The following is a 22,241-nucleotide window of genomic DNA, read 5'->3' on the forward strand; positions in this document are numbered from 1 at the left end:
AGTGAGTGAGCAACTGCTACAGTGAATGGACTCTGAGGAGAAAGATACCTAAGGGTTTAGAATTTGTTAGGAGAAGAGCATGCCTCCCCTTCTTCCCCACCCCTACTCCACCCAGTTAAATTTACTGCCTCTTCAAGAGCTTCCAAAAGTCTTCGTATTGGTTTTCAAAGTTCCTGTCTGCTTTTAATGTTACCCAGTGCAGAGTTGGATCTTCAGATAGGAAGAAGCAAAACGGCCTTGATTGGAGCTACATATGTATCTTCAACATTTTGTTCAGTTGTATATTAAAGTTGCCTTAGAGCAAGTTATGTGAATTTATCAGATTTTAAAAATTGTAGAATTTAAACTATATTCATTCTTTACAAATAAATGAATCACCTGAGGGAAGTAAACATAGGTAGCCTAGACATATATTGATACTTCTTGTGGTATTTGGCTCATAGTCAGTTGGACTCATGGTTTTAAATCCTGACTTAAGGAACAAATAACTAACATAGAGCGGTTTGCTTAACTTCTCTGAACCTCAGAACAAATTTGAAGCTGTACTATGATCCTAAGGAAGCTGAGACACTCTGATCCACTATAAGGATAGCCTTATCCTAAAACTATCATGTTCCCATATGCTTAGTCAAGACTCTTCTGGACTAGTTTATTTGAATGTTGCCTAAATTTGCCAGTAATTGATCCTTTTTCAACACCTTTTTAGCTGACTCTTTCATGGACATATTCCTTCTTTACGTACATTAACAGAGTCAAATTATAGTTAGATCCTGATGGCTTTGGAGCCGTGAGATCTTCCTAAGGAAGACTTACATATTTCTCTGCTAATTATGGTCTAACAGAGAAAAATCTCCTGTTCTTTGTAAATAATTGCAGGACAGGAATTTCACAATGAAGTTGTCATCTCCCAATGGCACTTAACTATTTACCTTCTAACCTCTGTTTGTCTGAATCATTTTGGAATCAGGAGTCTCTTTCCTTCCCTTCTCCCCAGCCTTTCTGGTTCTCTCATCTTGCAGTCTAGTTGATTTTGATGGAATAGAGTTAATTCAGCTATAGATAAGAGTGGAAAACTAAATGCTGTTGATAAATTTCATTTACAGTGATAAATGGATGAAATATTTGGATTTAACAGAGGACATCTAAAGAATGGCAGACAGCCAGTAGAGCACTCAACTACTCTATAAACTCTTAGTGGTCGTGGATAATAGGCTTTTTTCCCCCTGAATGTTGTTGTCCACATATCTGTTGCCATTAAGTTACTTAACTCTACAGTTATCTTTAAATTTGTATCAAACTGAAAACATATCCTGCATTATTATCCATTTATTGCTTTCTTTCTTGAGAGTTAAAAATCATAATATGGTCTCTTTTTCCTGTACTTAGGTCAAAAACCAAACATATTTAATTGTAATGATAGAAATTCATTTCTGGTCTAATGATGACTCTAATAGTATCTAATGAATGAACTAATGGAGCAACTGATGAAGAGATAATTATGTTAGTCCACTGTAGTTAAAATGGTTGTATTTTATTAACAAAAGATCTGTTCTACGGTGCTCCTAAAAACCGAAACATGGTAAATCCAAGTGGAATCTGCTGTTTCATGTAGAGTATGAATAGTAAATTGCATAGGACAATGGATTACAATTTTAGGGATTAAAATCAGTGATATTTTGTGTCCAAGAAAATCCCCCCAAAAAATTTCCACAAAATTACGATATCATGGAAAAACCTCCAGAACGTTTTCTGTTCCGTCTTTCTCAATCTAGTCACAATTCTTATAAATTTATTGAACTTTTTTTTTTTTTTTAAAGAATTTTATTTATTTATGGCTGTGTTGGGTCTTTGTTTCTGTGCGAGGGCTTTCTCTAATTGCGGCAAGCGGGGGCCACTCCTCATCGCGGTGCGCGGGCCTCTCACTACCGTGGCCTCTCTTGTTGCAGAGCACAGGCTCCAGACGCGCAGGCTCAGTAATTGTGGCTCACGGGCCCAGCCACTCCGCGGCATGTGGGATCCTCCCGGACCAGGGCTCGAACCCGTGTCGCCTGCATTGGCAGGCGGACTCTCAACCACTGCGCCACCAGGGAAGCCCCTATTGAACTTTTTAAGTGGACAAGTTCTGAGGTTGTTTAAGAGTAAATTTTCAAGTATTTTTTTTCCAGAAAATGATTGTATTTTAAGATAACTAATTTAGCAGTGTCCTTCTGGTCTTCTAATTAAATTTTTTTAAAGGTTTTTTTTTTTTCTTTCTGATTTTTGTCTAACTCCAGTATCAGAATATCTTGTGAATTTTTAATTGTCTTTTTTTTTCTGTTTTCTCCTTGTGTTTTTGCTTGCTAGATTATGTTTGTTCAAATGCTAAACATTATGTATAAAAGGTTTTAGAATTTGAGGCTTTAAATGTTGTTGCCTTCCAAAAGAGCAGATTTTATTTTGCTCCAGCAGGCAGTTAAGGTAAGGAACAGATCACTTTAATCTAATCAGGCAGTGGACTGATTCAAAGCTGGGCTTCCTGAGGGTGGATCTATTTCTTGTCAACTGTTGCTCATAGGGTTTTGCTCTTTAAGGGTCCCAATTTTAGCCAGGGGATTTTGCCAGGGCCCCCCTTCCTTGACAGACAGACCCTAAATGCTAGCTTCTGTTCCCTCTACCCTGTGAGATGGCCCATCAGCTACTGATTTAGAATCAGTAAATGCCTTTAAAGGGAAAGCATAGGCATCAGATATCAGGTTTGCTTTTCTGGGTTTTTCTTCTCTTCTAGATCTTGGCTCCTAAAGCCTTAACTTCCTTGGTAACTCTGAGATGTCTTCAAATATACTTTAAAATGTATTTTATTTAGCTTGTTTTCATTGTTCTTGCCTGTACGCTTGTCTACCCCACCATTACTGAGAGCAAAAATTCAGTACATGTGGTTTTACAAGTTCTTTCACAGACACTAGTGTGTCTTCCTCTTTTATGTCATCCCTTTGGGGCAAGCAGATGAAGAGCATTGTCCCCACTATACAGATGTGGAAACTGAGAATGAGTCAAGGTAAATGATCTTCCCCAAATAGGCAGCTGGTGTGTCTTTTCATCCAACTCTTCCTCCTCATATGACCTCACTGTCTTTCTTATTAAATACAGTTAGCCCCTTTTAAATCATTTCCAAGGGAATAAACTATTGTTTATTGTGTTTATGGAGAATCCCTGATGTATTGGTTGGTCCTATGCAAAACTGTGTATGTATTTAACTCACTCAATCACCCTTCATGTTTTTCTAAGGCATTATCCCCATTTTTTTCAAGAACACCAACTGTAGAAATTGATAAGTCATAAAGTCAGGCCTGAAACTCACATCTGTCTGACTACAAACTTTTTTTTTTTCATTTCCCAAAAGTGAAAATATTCTCTTTCCAAACAACAAGTCATCAACATGCAGGAGAAGTAGTGCTTATGTTTGCGGATTATGAATTTACCCTGTTAATTACCTGACAGAGTCCTAGTATATCAGTCCTAATAGTCATTTCTACTTCAGCATTCCTGGGTCTCTTACTGTTGGTGGAAGTAAATGGAATTTTCAGGACATTGTCATTAGGAAAAGATTCTAGAAATGGAACTTAGGTCTTTTCTCCAGTCTCCATGGAGTTGTGTCATGGTTGGTATTCTCGTTAACCAAAATCAGAACACATCTGAATTTGTGAAGACTATTGTGTCAAAAATTAGTCATTAATGTAATTGTCTAAAGTGAAGACCTATAAAATCTTACTGTCTAAAAGGATAATTGGTCACTATAATGAGGGCCATTTGTGAGTGCCTTTTGGGGTCCTGGCAGTGGCAGGGCATTTTACTAACCATGATCTCATTTAATCCTTACAGAAACACATATACAAGGTAGGCCTTGATATATATACATTTTGTAGACCAGATAACTGAGGATCAGAGTGTTCCGTTAACTACCATTAGGTCACTCAGTTTACATTGGATCTAATCATTACAACAACAATAATTAAATGAAACTGGACTCAAGTATGTTGGATTCCAAACATGATTTTTCTACCATGCCATGCTGCTGCTATGTAAGCAAATGCCAGTACTCTTAATACGTAAAAATAAAACTTGAAATTAGTAATGTAACATTTTGTTCTGCTTAAGTGTTGGCTTAACTTAAACGTTAATATATATATATATATATATATATATATATATATATATATATATATATATATATATACACACTTGTTTTTCAACCATGGATATCTTAAATACATCTTCCCTTATGCAGTTTTATCTGGCTACATATGAAGAAAACATATACTTAGATTTGGACTAGATTTAAAGTCTACTTTTCCCAGAAGCTTGGCTCTAAAGGGAAAAATAAAAGTGAGGTAGTAGAAAGGGACACAGGATAAATGGAGGCTTATTTATTATCTTAAGCTGGCACACTGGTAACACATTAATTTGCTGATGGGAAGGAGGCTACAGGATGGGGAAGCAGGAGAGATCTGTGTGAGAGGGACTTTTATTTGGAACATCCCAGAGAAGACACTGAAGGAATAAGATCTAGAGCCACTTAAAAGGATTTGTTTTAAAAAAAGTTTCCCTCTTCCTCAGAAGCATAGTCAAGCTGCAGAAGAATCAAAGGACCTACAATAGTCGCAACAATTTTGAAAAAGAGGACTTAATATCAGGGCTGGGATATAATTCTAGCCTACTTACAAACTAACAAGTTAGCCTTGTACACCTTCATGGATGTTGGGAAAAGATATGAGACTCCTGGTCAGAGTCCCATGGGGGCATCACAACAGGCTCAAATGGATGCCTGCAGACAGAGTAGGGTGTGTTCAAGGAGAGGAAATAACTTATATTGTCCATAAACAGGCAAATGAACAAATAAAATGTACAATGGAATATCATTCACCAATGAAAAGGAATGTTCTTTTGATATATACTGTAACATGGATGAACCTCAAAAACATTATGCTAAGTTAAAAAAAAAAAAAAAAACCAGACAGGAAAGACTACATATTTTATGAATCCATTTATCTGGAATTTCCAGAAGGGGCAAACCTATAGAGACAGAAAGCAAAGTAGTGGTTGCCTAGGGCTGGGAATGGGATTGTGTTGGGGGAGAGGAGAGTGTAAGAGGTTTAAGTAGCTCAGACTTGATAGGTTCTATTCTTTCAGTATTGTTGAAGAGAAATTGATCTCCTAACAATGGCTGGGAGAGAATGGAATAGAACACTTGAGGAAAGAAGTGGTAAAGTTTGGAAATGTGAGAACAGACAAGGGCAAGAATTTCCAGAAGCACTAAGGATCTGCCAGAAGCACTAAGGATCTGCCGAGGCCAGAGGCTGTGTGTTTTTGGAGAATCTGGTCTGTGTTAGTTTATATTGTTGGTTAAATCTCTCCATATCTTTAGTACAGTTTTTGACAGCATCTTTTTCCCTTGGTTTTTATCTTATTTTTTGGTTTTCTTTATCTTGATCCCTTTCTTGAGTTCCTCTTCCTCTTTTCATCCCTTAAAGGTCTGCCTTTCCTAAAGTTCTTCATACATTCTCCATCGGTAAATTGGATGCTCTCCTGTGGCTTCAGTCACATTGGTGACTGTTGTCTCAGCAGAGATGGAAACAGTATTTTCAACAATCTGCTAGACATTTTCACCTACAAGTCCCATAGGCACCTCTAAATCAATATGTCCTCAAATGAACTCAGCATCTTTCCCTCAACTCTCAATCTTGCTTTTCCTCCCTACCTCTGTGAACTGACTTAATAGCTAAGCTAATCACTGATTTCTCCCTCTTCCTCTCACTTCTCCCTGCCCCCCTCCCCATAATTCTTTCTGTGAGCAGCTCTCAAATCCATTCCCTCTCCCCTTTCCCATTGCTTCTGTCCTTTTGAGCCTTCACCTTCTCTTTCCCATTGCAATAGACTCCTAACTGGCATTAGTTTCACTCTCTTCCATCCATCTATGTTTAAAGCACTCATTTGATCACAGATCAGCCCAGAAGCCTACTCACTACTTTTAGTTCAAGTAAATTCTTCTAAACATGGCAAACAAAACCCCTTATAGTCTGGCCTCATTCTACCATTTCAGATTCACTACCCACTTTATTCTCTTCTCACCACCGTGTTAACCAGAGGACGTTGTCTTCACCCTCAAGTAGCTCACGGTCTAGAAGAGGGAAAGTAAACTGTGATATGGACCCAAATATTACTTTCAATACTACCATCACCTCCAAAAAAGTGTACTAGGCTTATAGAGACAACCACACTATCACAAGATAAAAAAATAAAGGATGACAAGGGACTAAAAAAATAAAGATAAGAATCAGTAGTACACAAAAAACCTATCACAAGATACTTTGCATTTGCTAGAGACTGGTCACAAATTTGGCTGTAAGGATTCATGTGGGGAAGATAAATGCTATAATTGGGGCATAAACACAGTACATTGGTTACAAATTAAGGGGTCTTCTAAGCCAGAAATGACTTCAGGGAGCTAATAGAGCCTTTTGAGCTGAATCTTAAATGGGAAAGAGAAAATTAGCAGGTGAAGGGTAGAGGGAAGGGCAAAGTGATGTCCAAGCAGAGCACACTGACGGGGGGATTAGATATGAGTATCTTCATGTCCATCTTAGAAGCTGTTCTAGACAGAAAGCAAGCAATTTTTAGATATTTGTCAGATGAATGATTGAATAAACTCTATGCTCTTGGGCAATTTATATATCTTTGGGTCAGGCTTTTCATTTACAGTATGAGAGAATTGGACTGGGAATCCCTTAGGCCCATTGCCAGGTCTACAATTTGATTTGGCCTCCTCTTTCTCCTATACTGTCAACTCCTTGGCCAGCACCCACAATGATCCACAATTCCCTCACTCTCTCCCTAGCTTCTCAAATTTAACAGGTGCTAGTAGTACCCTTTGAAACTGTTTTTTTAAAGCATATGAATTTAATACTCTTTGGGAGAGTTCTTAGAAAAAGCATCAATACAGACAAAGGTGACATGAATGTAATAAGAAAAAGCAGTGAATGAAGCTTATGTAGGAGTGGTAGATTTACACAGGGTACAGCGGAATTCATTTAAATACAGTTTTTTATGTAGCAGCATAATGATGTACTGGCAGCCCTTAAAACTTGGTTCCTGAAACTCATATTATTTGGGGCTTTTACCCTGTGTCATTCGATCCTTCAGTACACATTTTCACCAGACCAATGTCTTTCTCATATAAACTTACAGTCATCTAATAACATCTCCATTTAAGAAAAAGCTGCCATTGGTGGGGAGAGCAGTAGGGCTCTTAATCTTTGTGCCAGGAAGTCTGAGGGCCTCAGGATATGATTGGATTAGAGCTCTTCAGCTGCATTGCCTGTGCTAACTGCTGGGCTGGAGATGAGCTCAATTCAATTTGCAGCAATTAAGGTGACAGAAGCAAATGTACAAAAGTCATATTTTAAAGCAGATCCTTGGAGAGAAATAGGCGTTGCCTGTGTTTTCTCATCCTACAAGTTTAAAATGATGAGAAGAAAAACAGTCCCAACTGTGGGAAAGAGCATGTGGGCCAACATAGCAAACAGTGGAAGTAAAAGGCATGGTCTTGGAGTGATAACGCCTATTGAGGCCAAAGAATCACAGCCTGAGAGTCGAAGGAAACACACCCCATTGTGATTCCTTCCCAGATCTCCAGATGTAGCTAGGCCTGTTAGTGACTGAGAGACCTGTAGGAACTGGGACACCAGGGCAGACTTTTGGGTCAGTGTTGTGATTAAGATCCTAGGAGAGATTTTATTTTTAGCACAGCTTACAATGGAGCAACAGGAAATTGTGCAACATAGCTAAAAACTACATGGCCCTGGTCCTTTGAAAATGATCTTAAAGCGCTGGTAGCATCTTAACTGCCTTCTTATTATGTAAGGATCATGAAAAGGAAGTTACTAAATCTGAAGAGAAATATAGCGATAAGTATGTTTAAATACAAAAGACAAAAATATCAACCAAAATTATTCTCTTATTTTTACAGCTCTAAAACCCCTATAATGATTGGATGTATTGTTGCTTCTAAAAATTGAAGTACTAGTATATTTTGCATAAAGCTATAAACTCTTAACTGTGTATATGTGGTTCAACTTAATTGGCATTTTTTTTTTAATTTCAATTAAATTTTTTGTAGGAATTGTTATTTGTTGCCTCATGAAACAAATACTCTATTTTGCTGAATTGAATCACTTTGATTTTGTTCAAAATAAGTTTCTAAAATGATCCATGTTATTACAATAATATCTAGGAACTATGTAACTGTGAGTTTATTCCTAAGGACAACAATCACGTTTCTACCTGTTGCATGTTGCTTTGGGAAGCATGAATACATACAGCGGTTCTCCCTCTGGATCCATGGCCAGTGTACTTGCAACAAGTGAGCATCACTTCCCAGTCCAGTACTTTTGTTCTACATGATAAGGAACATAGGCAAAGCAGTTGTCCGGATGTCCACAGTGTGAAATTTTTCTGGCATCCATTCACGTAGCAATTAGTATTGATTCCACAAATATTTATTGACCGCCTACTAGGAGCAAGGCTTGGAGCAAGGCTCCATGGGTGATCAAAGCAATAGTCTAGTGAGAAGGCTAAGAATTTTTCCCACAATACCCAGCAGAAGACATCGACCAAACACATCTGCTGTAGTCTTGCTACCTAAATGAAGAGAAAAAGATTGGACGATTTCACTTTCCTTTGCTTGGTCACTAATATCTTCACCTACAGTCTTAGCTCTAAGTTACAAACCTGCATCTGCAACTTGAGAAGTTCCCTGCTATTGCTCTTCCTAGTCAGTCATGGATGGCCTGGCTCAACTTATAAAATATTTTACATTGAATGTCTGAGTTTCAGAGACCTATCCCTGTGACACTCTGATGAACAAATCAGCTGGGAACAAAATTCCTTTTAGCAGAAGGAGCCTGGAAGAGAAACAGTTGAGTTCTGATGGTGTGCAGAGTTCACATGAGACGAGGTGGGGAAGGCACCTGCATTTGTGCTCCTGCCCCACACGTCTGCTCTAGAGATGTTTCTGACAAAAAAATTCATAAATTTCTTGGCTGTACAAACCTTAGTATAACATATATTACATCTATGATGATGTATTTATTAGTAATTTCTCTACTATCTGTGGTCTCATCTGGGGCAGAACCCAAATCTTATTCTTTATTAAATCCAGCAAGTACCTGGCTCACATTAGGCAGTTAAAAATATTGATTAAATATCATTACCCCATCCTCACAATCTAATCCTCACCGTAGTCTTGGTCCTTTCTCTTAGAACAGTTTCCCTTCTCTCCAATCCCATACTCCTCCCCTACACCTATCCTACCCCCAGCTCCCACTCTCCCTACAGCTAGAAAACTTCTGTACATCCTTCAGGTCTGAACTACCTCTGGAATCCTTTTCTCACCCTGCATAGCCTCCAGAATAAATTGCCTGCCCTTTCTAGGAGCTCCCAGGCCATTCTCTAATATCTCTATCACAGCGTTTAGCACACTGTGTTGATTGTTGTCTGTCTACTCATACCAAGAGAAACCCCATGAGTGAAGAGGCCATGTCTGGTTTACTACTGAGCGCCCAGCACATAGTGGTCATTCCATGATATTTATTGAATAAATAAATGAATGGATATATTTGTTAGAATGCATCCTCTCCATTAATTAGATGAAGCATATTACTAATTTAACATATATATTATAGAAAATTAATGAAATTTTCACCATTCTTCTTACACCTACTAGTCTTAACTCTATGCTACCTGAAAACAGCTCCCAAGAAAATTCACTCCTCCATCCAGCCAGTCACTAGACATTCACACAAGGACATGTTCTGAACACAGGCATTTAACCCTAAATTATATCAAAATGAAAATGCATAAATATCATATTTAGGTCAAAGCTTGAGACTTCATAATAAAGCAAATGATAGAGAGGAAATTCTAGTGGCTGAAGCACTTCCTTTCTAAGGGGTGGGGATGCTCATAAGAACTCATGTGTATTTAACAGACAAGGAGGGATTCCCATCAGGAAGGCTGCACATGGTTGTGCAAGTTGGTTCTGTAACAACCCTGAAGAATACTTCTTGCATAAACTAAGCCATGAGTAGCACTCCCTGGAGGGGTATCACAAAGCTGTTGTGGTAAAGCTCTAGTCTTGAAGAGTGACTATGGGAAAATCCACACTGTTTATGGCAGGCAGGAGGTAATTGATTCTCTCCCCTTCTGGGGAGAATGGGAGATGGAAAAAAAAGTTAATTATCAGCCATTCTTTTCCATCATCTTTGTAACAACTCCCTTTCTTTAACAACTGGAGAAAACCACGCAGGTGCAGCACACAGAGGACGCACTAATTACATTTGTGTTGGCTGATGGATGTACCACAGAATACACATTTAGAGAGCAACGCAGAGGATGATGCAATGGTAGCCGAAGTTCTCAACTTACACTGACACAATAGTCCTTCTTTTCCCCTTCTCTCATACTCCATTTAACAATGTTCAGAAAGTATAGTTCAAGAAACCATTTCAATTAAAATTTTAGTAAGTAGATTATGTAACTTAATCATGAGTTGGAAAAATTCGTATTCTAAGGAAATATCATATGAAAACTTATTTTTAAGGACCAATTAATAATAACCCCCTGAATATTTTAATCTATTTTCACATTTTATTTGACCCTGGTGCATAACAGGTATCCAATAAATAAAAAGGTGAGGAAGGATATTCCATCTTTCATCCTTTAAAAATATGATGAGTTTGTGTTTCTTGGCAACGTTCAAAATAATTGAATGGAGAAAGTCGTTGGAATTTTTGCATCAATATAGTTTTTCTGGATCTTAATAATTATGATCATTAAGGTATCTTCTTGTAATACATCTTTTTTATTTTGTCCTATCTGTTCTGTTCATGCCCTATTTTGTAAACATTTTCAAAATTCAGCTTCTAACACCAGCTACTTTGAGAACTTAAAACTTCTTGCTGCAACATTAAAGAAAGAAGGTACTTTCTGAAAAATAACTATACTATTTGAGGTACTAACCATCTAAGAAAAATTTCAATCCAAAATTACAAAAAGTCAACAATTTTTTAGAATTGTTTTTTGTTGTTGTGTCTCATGTTTTGAATTGACCTTTTTCAAATGTCTTTACCACAACTTTTTGTCAGCTGAAAACATCTTGTGCAAGTTGGTGATCTACAGTCTATCAAAACTATGTTTTCTTTTGAAATTCTGGGAAGACAGAAACCACAACAAAGTAGTCTTTCAGTCTTCCCAAATATCCCCATAAGAATAGACAGAGAAACTAGGACTAAAAAACCAAAACCTCACTGACAATATCTATAGCAAAACCAGATGACAAGGTATCTCCATGAAGCTAAAATATGAGTGAATGAGGACAAACTAATGACAGTTTGCAAGAGCCACATGGTATTAGCATTTATGTAAGAAGAAGCAAAGGAAGCAAGAGAGCATGTGATGGAACTAAGAATAGGAGAACACTCAAATCTCTAAAATCTCCAAATCTTTGGGAGCAGGATGGGCCAGTATAAGAAGAAAGCTGAGGGCTTTTTGGTATGCAAATTTTCGAGAAGTGCGAGGGCTACACCCACAGTAAGGTTTGAAGAGACTAATGCAGTCAAGGCCCTGTGAACTCATGAAATTAATATCAAAAGCCTCTTTGGGGGGAAAAAAAATCTGTGTTTAGGAGAAACTTCTGGAAAGAGACTTTAGTAATCAGAGTAGAGATGGTAGAGGAAAGGGAATGATGTTCCAGATAGAGAAGAGATCTCAGAAAGTATGAGGTCCAATTTTTGAATGCTTCATGAAAGTAACCAGAAAGTCGAGAGCCATGAAACTAGAATAGATATTCTGACCTATCACTCTGTCAAAAGGTTAAGAAAACAAATTTAACTTAAAAATAAACAGCAGAGATGTGGCTCAGTTAATTACAATACAAAATGATTATAAGAGGACAGAAAATAAGGAGAAGAATAGGGTCCCCTTAGACAGTGAAAGCATGTTGGGAGGATATGCCCACAAAATAGATGAAATTATAACTTAATATTGCAAAATAAACTAAAATTAAGAAAATCATAGTAAGAAGAACAATGTAAATCAAAAGTAGAAAAACTTTAAAGTATGCTTGTTTTACAATATTAGTTTCAGGTGTACAACATAGTGATTAAATATTTTTGTAGATTATACTCCACTTAAAGTTATTACAAAGCAATGGCTATATTTACCTGTGCTGTTCAATATATCCTTGTTGCTTATCTGTTTTATACATAGTAGTTTGTGTTTTAATCCTTTACCCTTATTGTGCCCCTCCCTTCTCCCCTCTCCCCACTGGTAACAACTTGTTTGTTCTCTTTGTGAATCTGTTTCTGTTTTGTTATATACATTAGTTTTATTTTTTAGATTTCACATATAAGTGATAGCTTAGAATATTTGTCTTTCTCTGTCTGACTTATTTCGCAAAGCATAATTCTCTCTAGGTCCATTCACATTGTTGCAAATGGCAGAATTTCATTCATTTTTTTTTTAATTGTTACAAATATTTATTAAAAAGTGCAATTCAAAGTTTAGGCAAGTACATCATTGCAAACCACACACACACAAAGGGAAAACAAAAGCCCAACACAAACAAAAAAACAAGATACAAACATAACAAGAAAAAAAAGTTAGCGTGCTAAGGAATGGACCCCGAGAGATAAGGAGACAGAAGTCCAAGCTAGAACTCTACCCAGATGTTGCTGTGCTTCCCAAGTGCAAAAGAAGATGGTGAGGAGAGACCTGCAGCCTCTACCACTAAGTGCTGGCTCTGGGTTCAGCTGCTACTTCAATATTAGGTTTTCATCAGGGAGGTTATAAAAGTATCCTATATACATGTGTACACTGGAGGCATTTTAAAAGTCATCAGAAGCTTGAAGTGTATAGTGTCTCAGCAGTTTCAGCTACTAAAGCCCAATTAAAGCATCTGTCATTTAAATTTGGATTGGCTCAGTTATTTGAATGGATGATAAAATCGAATTGTGAATGAAAATGGCTGAGTAATATTCCATTATGTATATATACCTCATCTTTATCCATTCATCTATTGATGGGCACTTAGGTTGCTTCCATATCTTGGCCATTGTAAATAATTCTGCTGTGAACATTGGGGTGCATGTAACTTTTTGAATTAGTGTTTTTGTTTTCTTTGGATATATACCCAGGAGTGAAATTGCTGGATCATATGGTAGTTCTATTTTCAGTTTTTTGAAGAACTTTTATACTGTTTTCCAGTATGGTTGCACCAATTTACATTCCCACCAACAGTGCACAAGAGTTCCCTTTTTCCCACATCCTTGCCAACACTTGTTATTTGTGGGGTTTTTTATGATAGCCATTCTGAAAGGTGTGAAGTGATATTTCACTATGATTCTGATTTGCATTTCTCTGATGATCAGTGATGTTAAGCATCTTTATATGTGCCTGTTGGCCATCTGTAGGTCTTCTTTGGGTAAATGTCTATTCTGGTCTTCTGCCCATTTTTTAATCAGCTTGCTTGTTTTTCTGATATTGACTTGTATGAGCTCTTTATATATGTTAGATATTAATTCCTTATTGTTCATATCATTTACAAATATTTTCTCCCATTCAGTAGGTCGTCTTTTCATTTTGTCAGTGGTTTCCTTTGCAATGCAAAAGCTTTTAAATTTAATTAGGTCCCATTTGCTTACTTTTGCTTTTACTTCTTTTGCTCAGGAGACAGATCTGATAAAATATTGCTATGATTTATTTCAAAGAGTGTTCTGCTTACAATCCCTTCTAGGAGTTTTATGGTTTCAGGTCTTACACTTATGTCTTTAATCCATTTTGAGTTTACTTTTGTATATGGCGTGAAGAAATGTTCTAATCTCATTCTTTTACAAGTAGCTGTACAGTTTTCCCAGTACCACTTATTGAAGGAACTGTCTTTTCTCCATTGTATATTCATGCCTCTTTTGTCATATATTAATTGACTATAAGTGTGTAGGTTTATTTCTGGGCTCTCTATTCTGTTCCATTGATCTATGTATCTGTTTTTGTACCAGTGCCATGCTGTTTTGATTACTGTAGCTTTGTAATATAGTCTGAAGGCAGGGAGCGTGATACCTCCAGCTTTGTTCTTTTTTCCCAAGATTGCTTTCAAAACTTGGGGTTTTTTATGGTTCCATAGAAATTTTAGGATTATTTATTCTAGTCCTGTGGAAAATGTCATGGGTAGTTTGATAGGGATTGCATTAAATCTGTAGATTGCTTTGGGTAGTATGGAAATTTTAACAATATTAATTCTTCCAATCCAAGAACATGGGATATCTTTTCATTTCTTTGTATCACCTTCAATTTCCTTCAACAGTGTTTTATAGTTTTCAAAGTATAGGTCTTTCACTTCCTTGGTTAAGTTTATTCCTAGGCATTTTATTCTTTTTGACACAATTTTAAACAGGATTGTTTTCTTCCTTTCTCTTTCTGGTAGTTCATTATTAGTGTGTTGAAAAGCAATAGATTTCTGTATATTAATCTTGCATCTTGCAGCTTGCCTGAATTCATTTATTAGTTCTTATAGTTTTTTTGTAGAGACTTTAGGATTTTCTATATTATAGTATCATGTCATCTGCAGATAGTTACAGTTTTACCTCTTCCCTCCCAATTTGGATGATTTTACTTCTTTTTCTTGTTGGATTTCTGTGGCTAAGACTTCCAATGCTGTGTTAAATAAAAGTGGAGAGCATGGACATCCTTGTCTTTTTCCTGATTTTAGAAGAAAGGCTTTTAGCTTTTCACTGTTGAGTATGATGTTAGCTATGGGTTTGTCTTAAATGGCCTTTATTATTTTGAGATATGTTCCTTCTAGACCCAGTTTGATGAAGAGTTTTTATCATGAATGGATGTTGAATTTTGTCAAATGCTTTTTCTGCATCTATTGAGATGATCATGTGATTTTTATCCTTCCTTTTGTTAATGTGGTGCATCACATTGATTGATTTGCAAATATTGAACCATCCTTGCATCCTTGGAATAAATCCCACTTGATCATAGTGTATGATCCTTTTTTATATATTGTTGAATTTGGTTTGCTAATATTTCATTGAGGATTTTTGCATCTATATTCATCAGAGATATTGGCCTATAATTTTCTTTTTTTGTATTGTCTTTGGCGTTTTGGTATCAGGGTAATGGTGGCCTCAGAGAATAAATTTTGGAGTTTTCCCTCCTCTTCAATTTTTTGGAATAGTCTGAGAAGGATAGACATTAATTCTCTTTTATATGTTTGCTACAATTCCCCTGTGAAGCTGTCTGCTCCTGGACTTATGTTTGCTGGGAGTTTTTTTTTTTTTATTATTACAAATTCAATTTCAATACTACTGATCAGCCTGTTCAGATTGTCTGTTTCTTCCTGATTTAGTCTTGACAGGTTGTATGTTTCTAGAAAATTTTCTGTCTCTTCTAGGTTGTCAAATTTTTTGGCATTTAACTGTTCATGGTATCCTCTTATGATTTTTTTTTTGTATCTCTGTGGTATTTGTTGTTATTTCTCTTCTTTCATTTCTTATTTTGTTTATTTGGGTCCATAAAGTAGAAAACCTCTTATATGTGTGTAATTGCATACCCCAAAGAAGAAAACCAAAACAATGGAAGAAAATAAATATGAAACATTCTAACTCAGGAAAATTCTTGAAATTAAAAAAGGAAAGACTTTAATTTCAAAGAATAATTTCTTGCCCAAATCTATACAAAAAGAGCAAGTCATTTATTTGGAAAAGAAAAGCAGGTGAGAGAGAGTGAGTGAGGGAATGGGAGAGAGGAGCTACAGGTAAAAAGAGAATAAGAGACATATCAACCAATCAATTGCATGGACCTTATTTGGATATTGATTCAAAAAAACAAACAAACAAATTTTAACATGCTCAAGATAATTAGAAAGTTGAAACACTGCATATTTGATAATATTAAGGAATTGTAATTTATAGATATAGTGGCATTGTAGTTATGATTTCTAAAAGGTCCTTTATTTTTAGATATACCTCCTTAAATATCTATGAATGAAATTATATGATGTCTGATATTTGCTTTAAAATAATAAAGGAGGAGGGGAAGTAATTAATTAGATAGATAAAACAACATTGGCCATGAATTGATAATTGCTGAAGCAGTGTGACAGTTAAATGGGATGGTTCATGGTATATTGTCTACTTAGTATATGTTTAAAATGATTTGCAATGCAAAGTTTAAAAAGAATTTTTTGTCCTCAATAGGATGGAAACTTCAAGCCTAGGCAAAATAAATGTTTCCATTTTCCTAAATAAACCTAAAGACTTTTAGAGTGCCAACTTATGGAAATCTTTCCCCTCATGTCATGGTAGCCTGCTGCAATTGTTTAGATAAATCTTCTTTAACGTTAATTTAACTTTTTTTAACATCTACTCAACTGGATGCATGTGTCTGAGAAGGATTTCATGGTTTTTTTTTAGGATTGTGGAAAAGGGATATTATAGTGAACGAGATGCTGCAGATGCTGTCAAACAAATCCTGGAGGCAGTTGCTGTAAGTATGAAGTGACAGCAATAGTGTAACTCTGGGTAATGTCTTCCTTTTACAGAATCATCATTTAGGAAGTGTATATCTGTGACAAGCCATAAAATTTACAGAAAAACAGTATGAAATATTTACTAGAAAATGTTGAACAAATTTATATTTTCTATTGATAACTCAAACTCTGAAAGATGCAGTCCTCATATGTAATGCCATAAGTTTGTAAAAATCATTTCCATTCTATTATTATGAATCAGATGAGACTTTGGTGCCTATAGTTGTTCTTTTCTCTCTCTTTCCATTTCTTTATTGTTTTTGTTGTTTGGTAAGGAAGTGGGAAAATGTTCATGGAGATAAATATAGACCTTAGAGCATAGAGATTATTAATTTTTCTTTCAAGAGAAGAAATGAGTAAATTAGGAGAAAAATTCTGACAATTTTATTTTTTTTAAAGGGAGAAGTATGTTAACATTTTAAACTGGAATAAAGTTTTGTAAGTTAATGATGGAAACATGGACACACATTTACCAATATATATATATACATATATATATATATATATATAAATTTTGAGAAGTTGGTTTGTATTGAATTAATAAGGAAATATTTGCCTAAATAAAACGGACTCAACTGGTGCAAGTCTTCCTGTAGATTAGTGGTGTCTAGTATGTCCTGGGACACTTTGGTGATTTATTTATTGAATATAAATCCAGAACAAATTATTCTCTGAACAAACAGGATGGGGCCCAAAGGGACATATTTATTAGGATCAGTTAAAGAGACAAATCTATAAAATATACCCAGAATTAATATATATTCTATTAATCAGAGTCAGTTATATAACTAAAATCATTAGTCAATATCTTGAGGAGCCACAGTGGCACAAGTACATGTCCTATGAATTTTACCTACAGCCAAAACAAGAAGGAGGGAAGGAGGAAGGAAGGAAGGAAGGAAGGAGGGAGGGAGGGAGGGCGAGAGGGAGGGAAGGAGGACTCTTGATATCTAACAAGCTTATGTACCAATTGTGGGTGGAAAGAAAAAAAATCCAGTCTTCGCAATCTTTGCACAGGGCTACTAGAAATAGAAGATCTGTGATCTAACAAAATCCATTATTGAGATATCAGATAAACGCCAAGTTCATATGGCTTTATAACCCAGACTTTCCAAATTATTTTTTCCTATAAAGTGTTTTGATCTTTTTGCTATGGTGGGGGATTAAAAGTTTGAATTTGGGGTGGATAAAAGCTGGAGAAGATGCCATGGAATTTTACTTTAAATACACAATGCAGTTCCTGATTATATGAATTTTGAATATCAAATTCATCTTTTCACCACACCTAAAATAACCACTCCATTCCAGATTTTTCATCAGATACAATATATTTACCATCTTGGCTTCCTAAGCTTTCCAACTTGGATTGTTTTTAACTTTTCCATCACCTTCTCTCCTCACATCCACCTTACCAACTTCAGTTGAATCTCTCTTCAAGTATCCATGAACATAATCCTGCTCCCTATGTCATGCTATGACTATTTCTGGCATGACTTTAAAAAACACTTCTGGTTGCTTCCAATTCCTATCCCTAAATATATGTCTGTATATGTCTATCAATTATCCTTTGCAGTCACTGTTTTCATTTTGTCCCTTTTGAGTTCAGTAATGGTAGTTTTATTCCTTTCTTAAATACTCATTTTAAATCTTCTTTTTTCACTACTGTGTTCTATAGATTATCTATTCAAGTAAACTTGCTGGCAGTGGCCCACTATCACTTTCCTCAGATCAGGCAGGCAGCTGGTATAGCAGTTAAGAGTACTTTGGGAGTCAAACAGAGCTGGGTTCCGTTTCTAGATGTGAGAGCTTGGGTCTATCACTAAACACCTCTGAGCCTCAGTTTCCGCATGTAAAATAGGCATAACATTCAACCTAACAGGGTTGTGGAAAAGACTAAATAAGGTATGGAAATCATAGCAATCTACAAAAAAGAGGGAAAAGAGGATAAGCAACTTCAGACTCAGAATATTCATTTGAAGATGTATTACATCTTATAAATCTATATATACATATACACTCCACAGCTGAGTACTAAAATAAAAGACAAATGACAATGGTAGGTGCTCAAAAATATTTGCTGAATAAATAAGTGAAAATTTATCAAAATAGTCAGAAATAACCACTATTCTATATTTTGTCTTTCTAGATGATGTCACATTTACTGAAACATTCTTATAATCATTTTTCTACTCAATTCATATGAAACAAAACTATGTAACTTGCTTCCATTCATAAGATTCTTTTCTACTCCCTTACTATCATTTAATTCTTTTCCTTTCATTCAAAACTTACCTTCTTCAATATGTTTTTTCTGGTCGCCTCCATCCATTTAGGTCAGCTCTTGACTCTTTTGGCTTATCACAGTGGGCATGCTTCAATTTAGTGATACCTCGGGTGGCTGACTGGGAGAATTCTCATTCAGTGAATGAGAAATGGATGCTTTCAGCATCAGGATTTTCCACCTGTTGTAGTTACATCAATTGAGGGATTAAAGAGCCACCAATAGAGATGGAGATGGAGGTGCTCCACATAGAACACAGGGACTAGAGTTCCTAGAACTCTATTTCAGGTCTGCAAAGATGGATTGGTTAGTCTACTGCTAATCTTAAATTTAAAAGAAAAACTGTGTTTTTTACCTACTCATAAAGCTCTACAAAGCTCCAGTTTAGGAAGCAGGTTACCGCATTCAAGTCAAACATTCTTTGAAAGAAGTTTTATAAAAATCAGAGTTTCTCTGATTGCTGCCCCTAAGGGTTAACTTAGAGAAAAAAATTAAAGTAATTTCCCTCAGTGTTTCACAGGTAGAAAGCAAGCAATTTAAAACTTGTGAGAAGGAGCTGACATTTATGAAATAGTTTATTGTCAACTACATGGCTACAGATAACTATAAAAATAAGACAGTTGGGAACTCAAAGTAATCAGTGATATATCTCACATTTCCTCTGAATCACACACTTTTAAGACTGTATCTAGGCTGGTTTCTGAAAGCACAGAAGTATAAAACTTAAAGATTAAAAATTTCTTGGGAAATATGTCGCAGGCATAATTACACCCCTTAGGCAACAAATCTTGTAATCCTTCTCTTCCTCCCCACTTCATCCCAGTTCTTGCCCCAAATATTTCACACTATTTGTCTGACTGTAATCTTGCTCCTTCTGCATTTTAGCTTTAAATAGCATTTTTGAAAGCTTTTAAAATGAATATGAAAGATGTTTCCCCCTTTGCGTTTGAATTCATTCAATTAGTCTTTAAGTGCAGATCTTTAAGCCTTCTTGAGTAGTCTATCTTCCTGAAATGAATTCAAGGTTGTCCCAAGTTAAACGGTCTAGTCAGTCTGGACATTCAGGAAGGGTCATCATGTCATGTGTCATAAAGCACAAGGCCAAACCTTAAAGCCCTCCTTTTCCATTTACTTGTAGAGATAACCAGGGAATGTTTCATCTCCTCTGGCAGCTCACTATTGCCACCACCTCTAGTTCTTTCCTTATCATTGCTATCCTACTGTTCCTCTGTTTTCAAAAAAATTGCTGTCCTTCTCTTTTTTCCACCCCTAATGCTGCCTCCCCTCTTTTGCTAACCACAGTTCTCTTGGGCATGTATTAATTTCAAAGCCATGAACTTGGAGCCTGGAGAAACTTGTAATATAGAGTATACACTCAATTTAATAAAATAAATTGAAATGGTTGAAAAAATATTAAATATGTTTACTATCCCAATACATAGATTTTTTTGTTCAAATTGTTTTAAATATTATGGTGATGGGCGTGAAAAGTTGCAGACAAAAGCATCTAACCCTTTAAGGTTATGGAAAAAAAATATGGTATCTGAACATCAAAGAAAAACAGGAAATGGACATGATTATAAGGATGCAGAAATAGTTGAAGCTCCTTTTGGTAAATTTTTAAAAACCTGTAATCTCCCCTAAAAAAGAACAAATTTAGCCTATTAGAGAATCAATCGATAAAGAACTAACGACTAGACAGTGAAGAACTGGAAAGGCAAAAGGGGAACACTAAGCTAATGTATTGTAGAGGTAGCAGCTTCAAGAAGCAGCCTCCTATTGGACTGGAGAAACCAAGTAAAGAGGTTAAGATTATTAAAATTTAGAAGTTTAAAGGAGGTGCTCTATAGACCTGTGTGAAAGTTCACTGCTTGGCTAGGCGGGTGTCTCTTTTCTGACGTCAGAGGCGTTGCCCATGCAGCGGGCACTCAGACCTTTGAGAATGGTGTTCTGGCCAGCTAGTGCTGGTGTTACTGAAGAGGGACTCTGGGATTGGTTCTGTGAGCACTGGAAAAGTGCAAAGTGGAATTAGCAGCTGCTATTGGAATGATCTGCCACTGCGGGGTTAAAAACTGTTTCAAAGGTACATGGGAAGAACAAGCAGAAAAACAGACTCAGAAAGGAAGCAAGTCCCTTCATCCTCTTCAAGCCTTCTACTCTCTTCCTAGTGCCCTCTAATAGCAGAGCCAAACAGGAAGCCAGCAGAGGGAAAGTGTCACTTGTAACTCAAGTCCCCACTTCACGAAGCAGACTATAGAAGGGCAGATATAAAGTTGAGATACAATAGCTTAATAAATGGTACCGGAAGTTATTTGAAAACAAAAATCAATTCTCAAAATTTCTGTTTCTATTCATAGACTCTTTAAAGTCTTCATAGTCTTTACTAACGTGTGTGAAATGGTTCTAGAGGTCAATGAATTCAAAACAAGTGCAGCAGCATTAAAAAAATTACCATCTAGGGACTTCCCTGGTGGCGCAGTGGTTAAGAATCCGCCTGCCAATGCAGGGGACACAGGTTCGAGCCCTGGTCCGGGAAGATCCCACATGCCGCGGAGCAACTAAGCCTGTGCACCACAACTATTGAGCCTGTGCTCTAGAGCCCGCGAGCCGCAACTACTGAGCCTGTGTGCCACAGCTACTGAAGTCCCCGCGCCTAGAGCCCATGCTCCGCAACAAGAGAAGCCACCGCAGTGAGAAGCCTGCGCACCGCAACGGAAAAGTAGCCCCCGCTCGCTGCAACTAGAGAAAGCCCACGCGCAGCAGCAAAGACCCAACGCAGCCAAAAATAAATAAATATTTTTTAAAAATTACTATCTATATTTACTACCAAGTACTATGCTTGATGACATTTATAGGTTTAATGGGCAGTATATACGTCATTCAACTTTACATTATTTGACACGTTTAAGCCTTCTTCCACCTGACCTCTTATTCCTGTTGACGGAACCAATCTACTTTTATAAAGATGGAAAAGGCTAAAACTTCTCCCACCCTCCCTTGCAGCTAGGCAAGGGCATATGACCTGATCCTCACCAATGAGTTTTGATGGGCAGTCTGCTTGTGAGTTATTAGAAAAGTTTCCCTTTAATAAAAGGAGAGCCAGGGGAGGAAAGGTCTTTTCTCTTTTTCACTGTCATATTGGAGTCTGCGTATGAAGCTGGGAACTGCTTTTGCTGTCTTGTAATTATGAAGAGAAACACGACAATGTTGAAGAAGGCAGAGGAAAAAGTAGACATCATTGGAATTCTCCTGCTTGATATCTCATAGATTATAATGTTTCTCAAAATTTCTGCCACTTTAAATTGTATATCTTGTTACTTGAAGCAAAAAGATACT

At 36.5% G+C, this 22,241-nt stretch overlaps 1 protein-coding gene across 5 annotated transcripts in view; it reads left to right on the plus strand.

The window, feature by feature from the left end:
- Positions 1-22,241, plus strand: part of CAMK4 (calcium/calmodulin dependent protein kinase IV) — a 244,059-nt gene that overhangs the window by 142,483 nt on the left and 79,335 nt on the right. For all 5 annotated transcript variants that reach the window (XM_036846831.1, XM_036846832.1, XM_036846830.1 and 2 more), the window contains one exon: positions 16,509-16,581. In XM_036846831.1, coding sequence (XP_036702726.1) covers positions 16,509-16,581 — 73 coding nt within the window. The remainder of the gene's footprint in view (positions 1-16,508; positions 16,582-22,241) is intronic.

Source organism: Balaenoptera musculus, chromosome 3, assembly GCF_009873245.2.
Source record: "Balaenoptera musculus isolate JJ_BM4_2016_0621 chromosome 3, mBalMus1.pri.v3, whole genome shotgun sequence".
Lineage (NCBI taxonomy): Eukaryota > Metazoa > Chordata > Mammalia > Artiodactyla > Balaenopteridae > Balaenoptera > Balaenoptera musculus.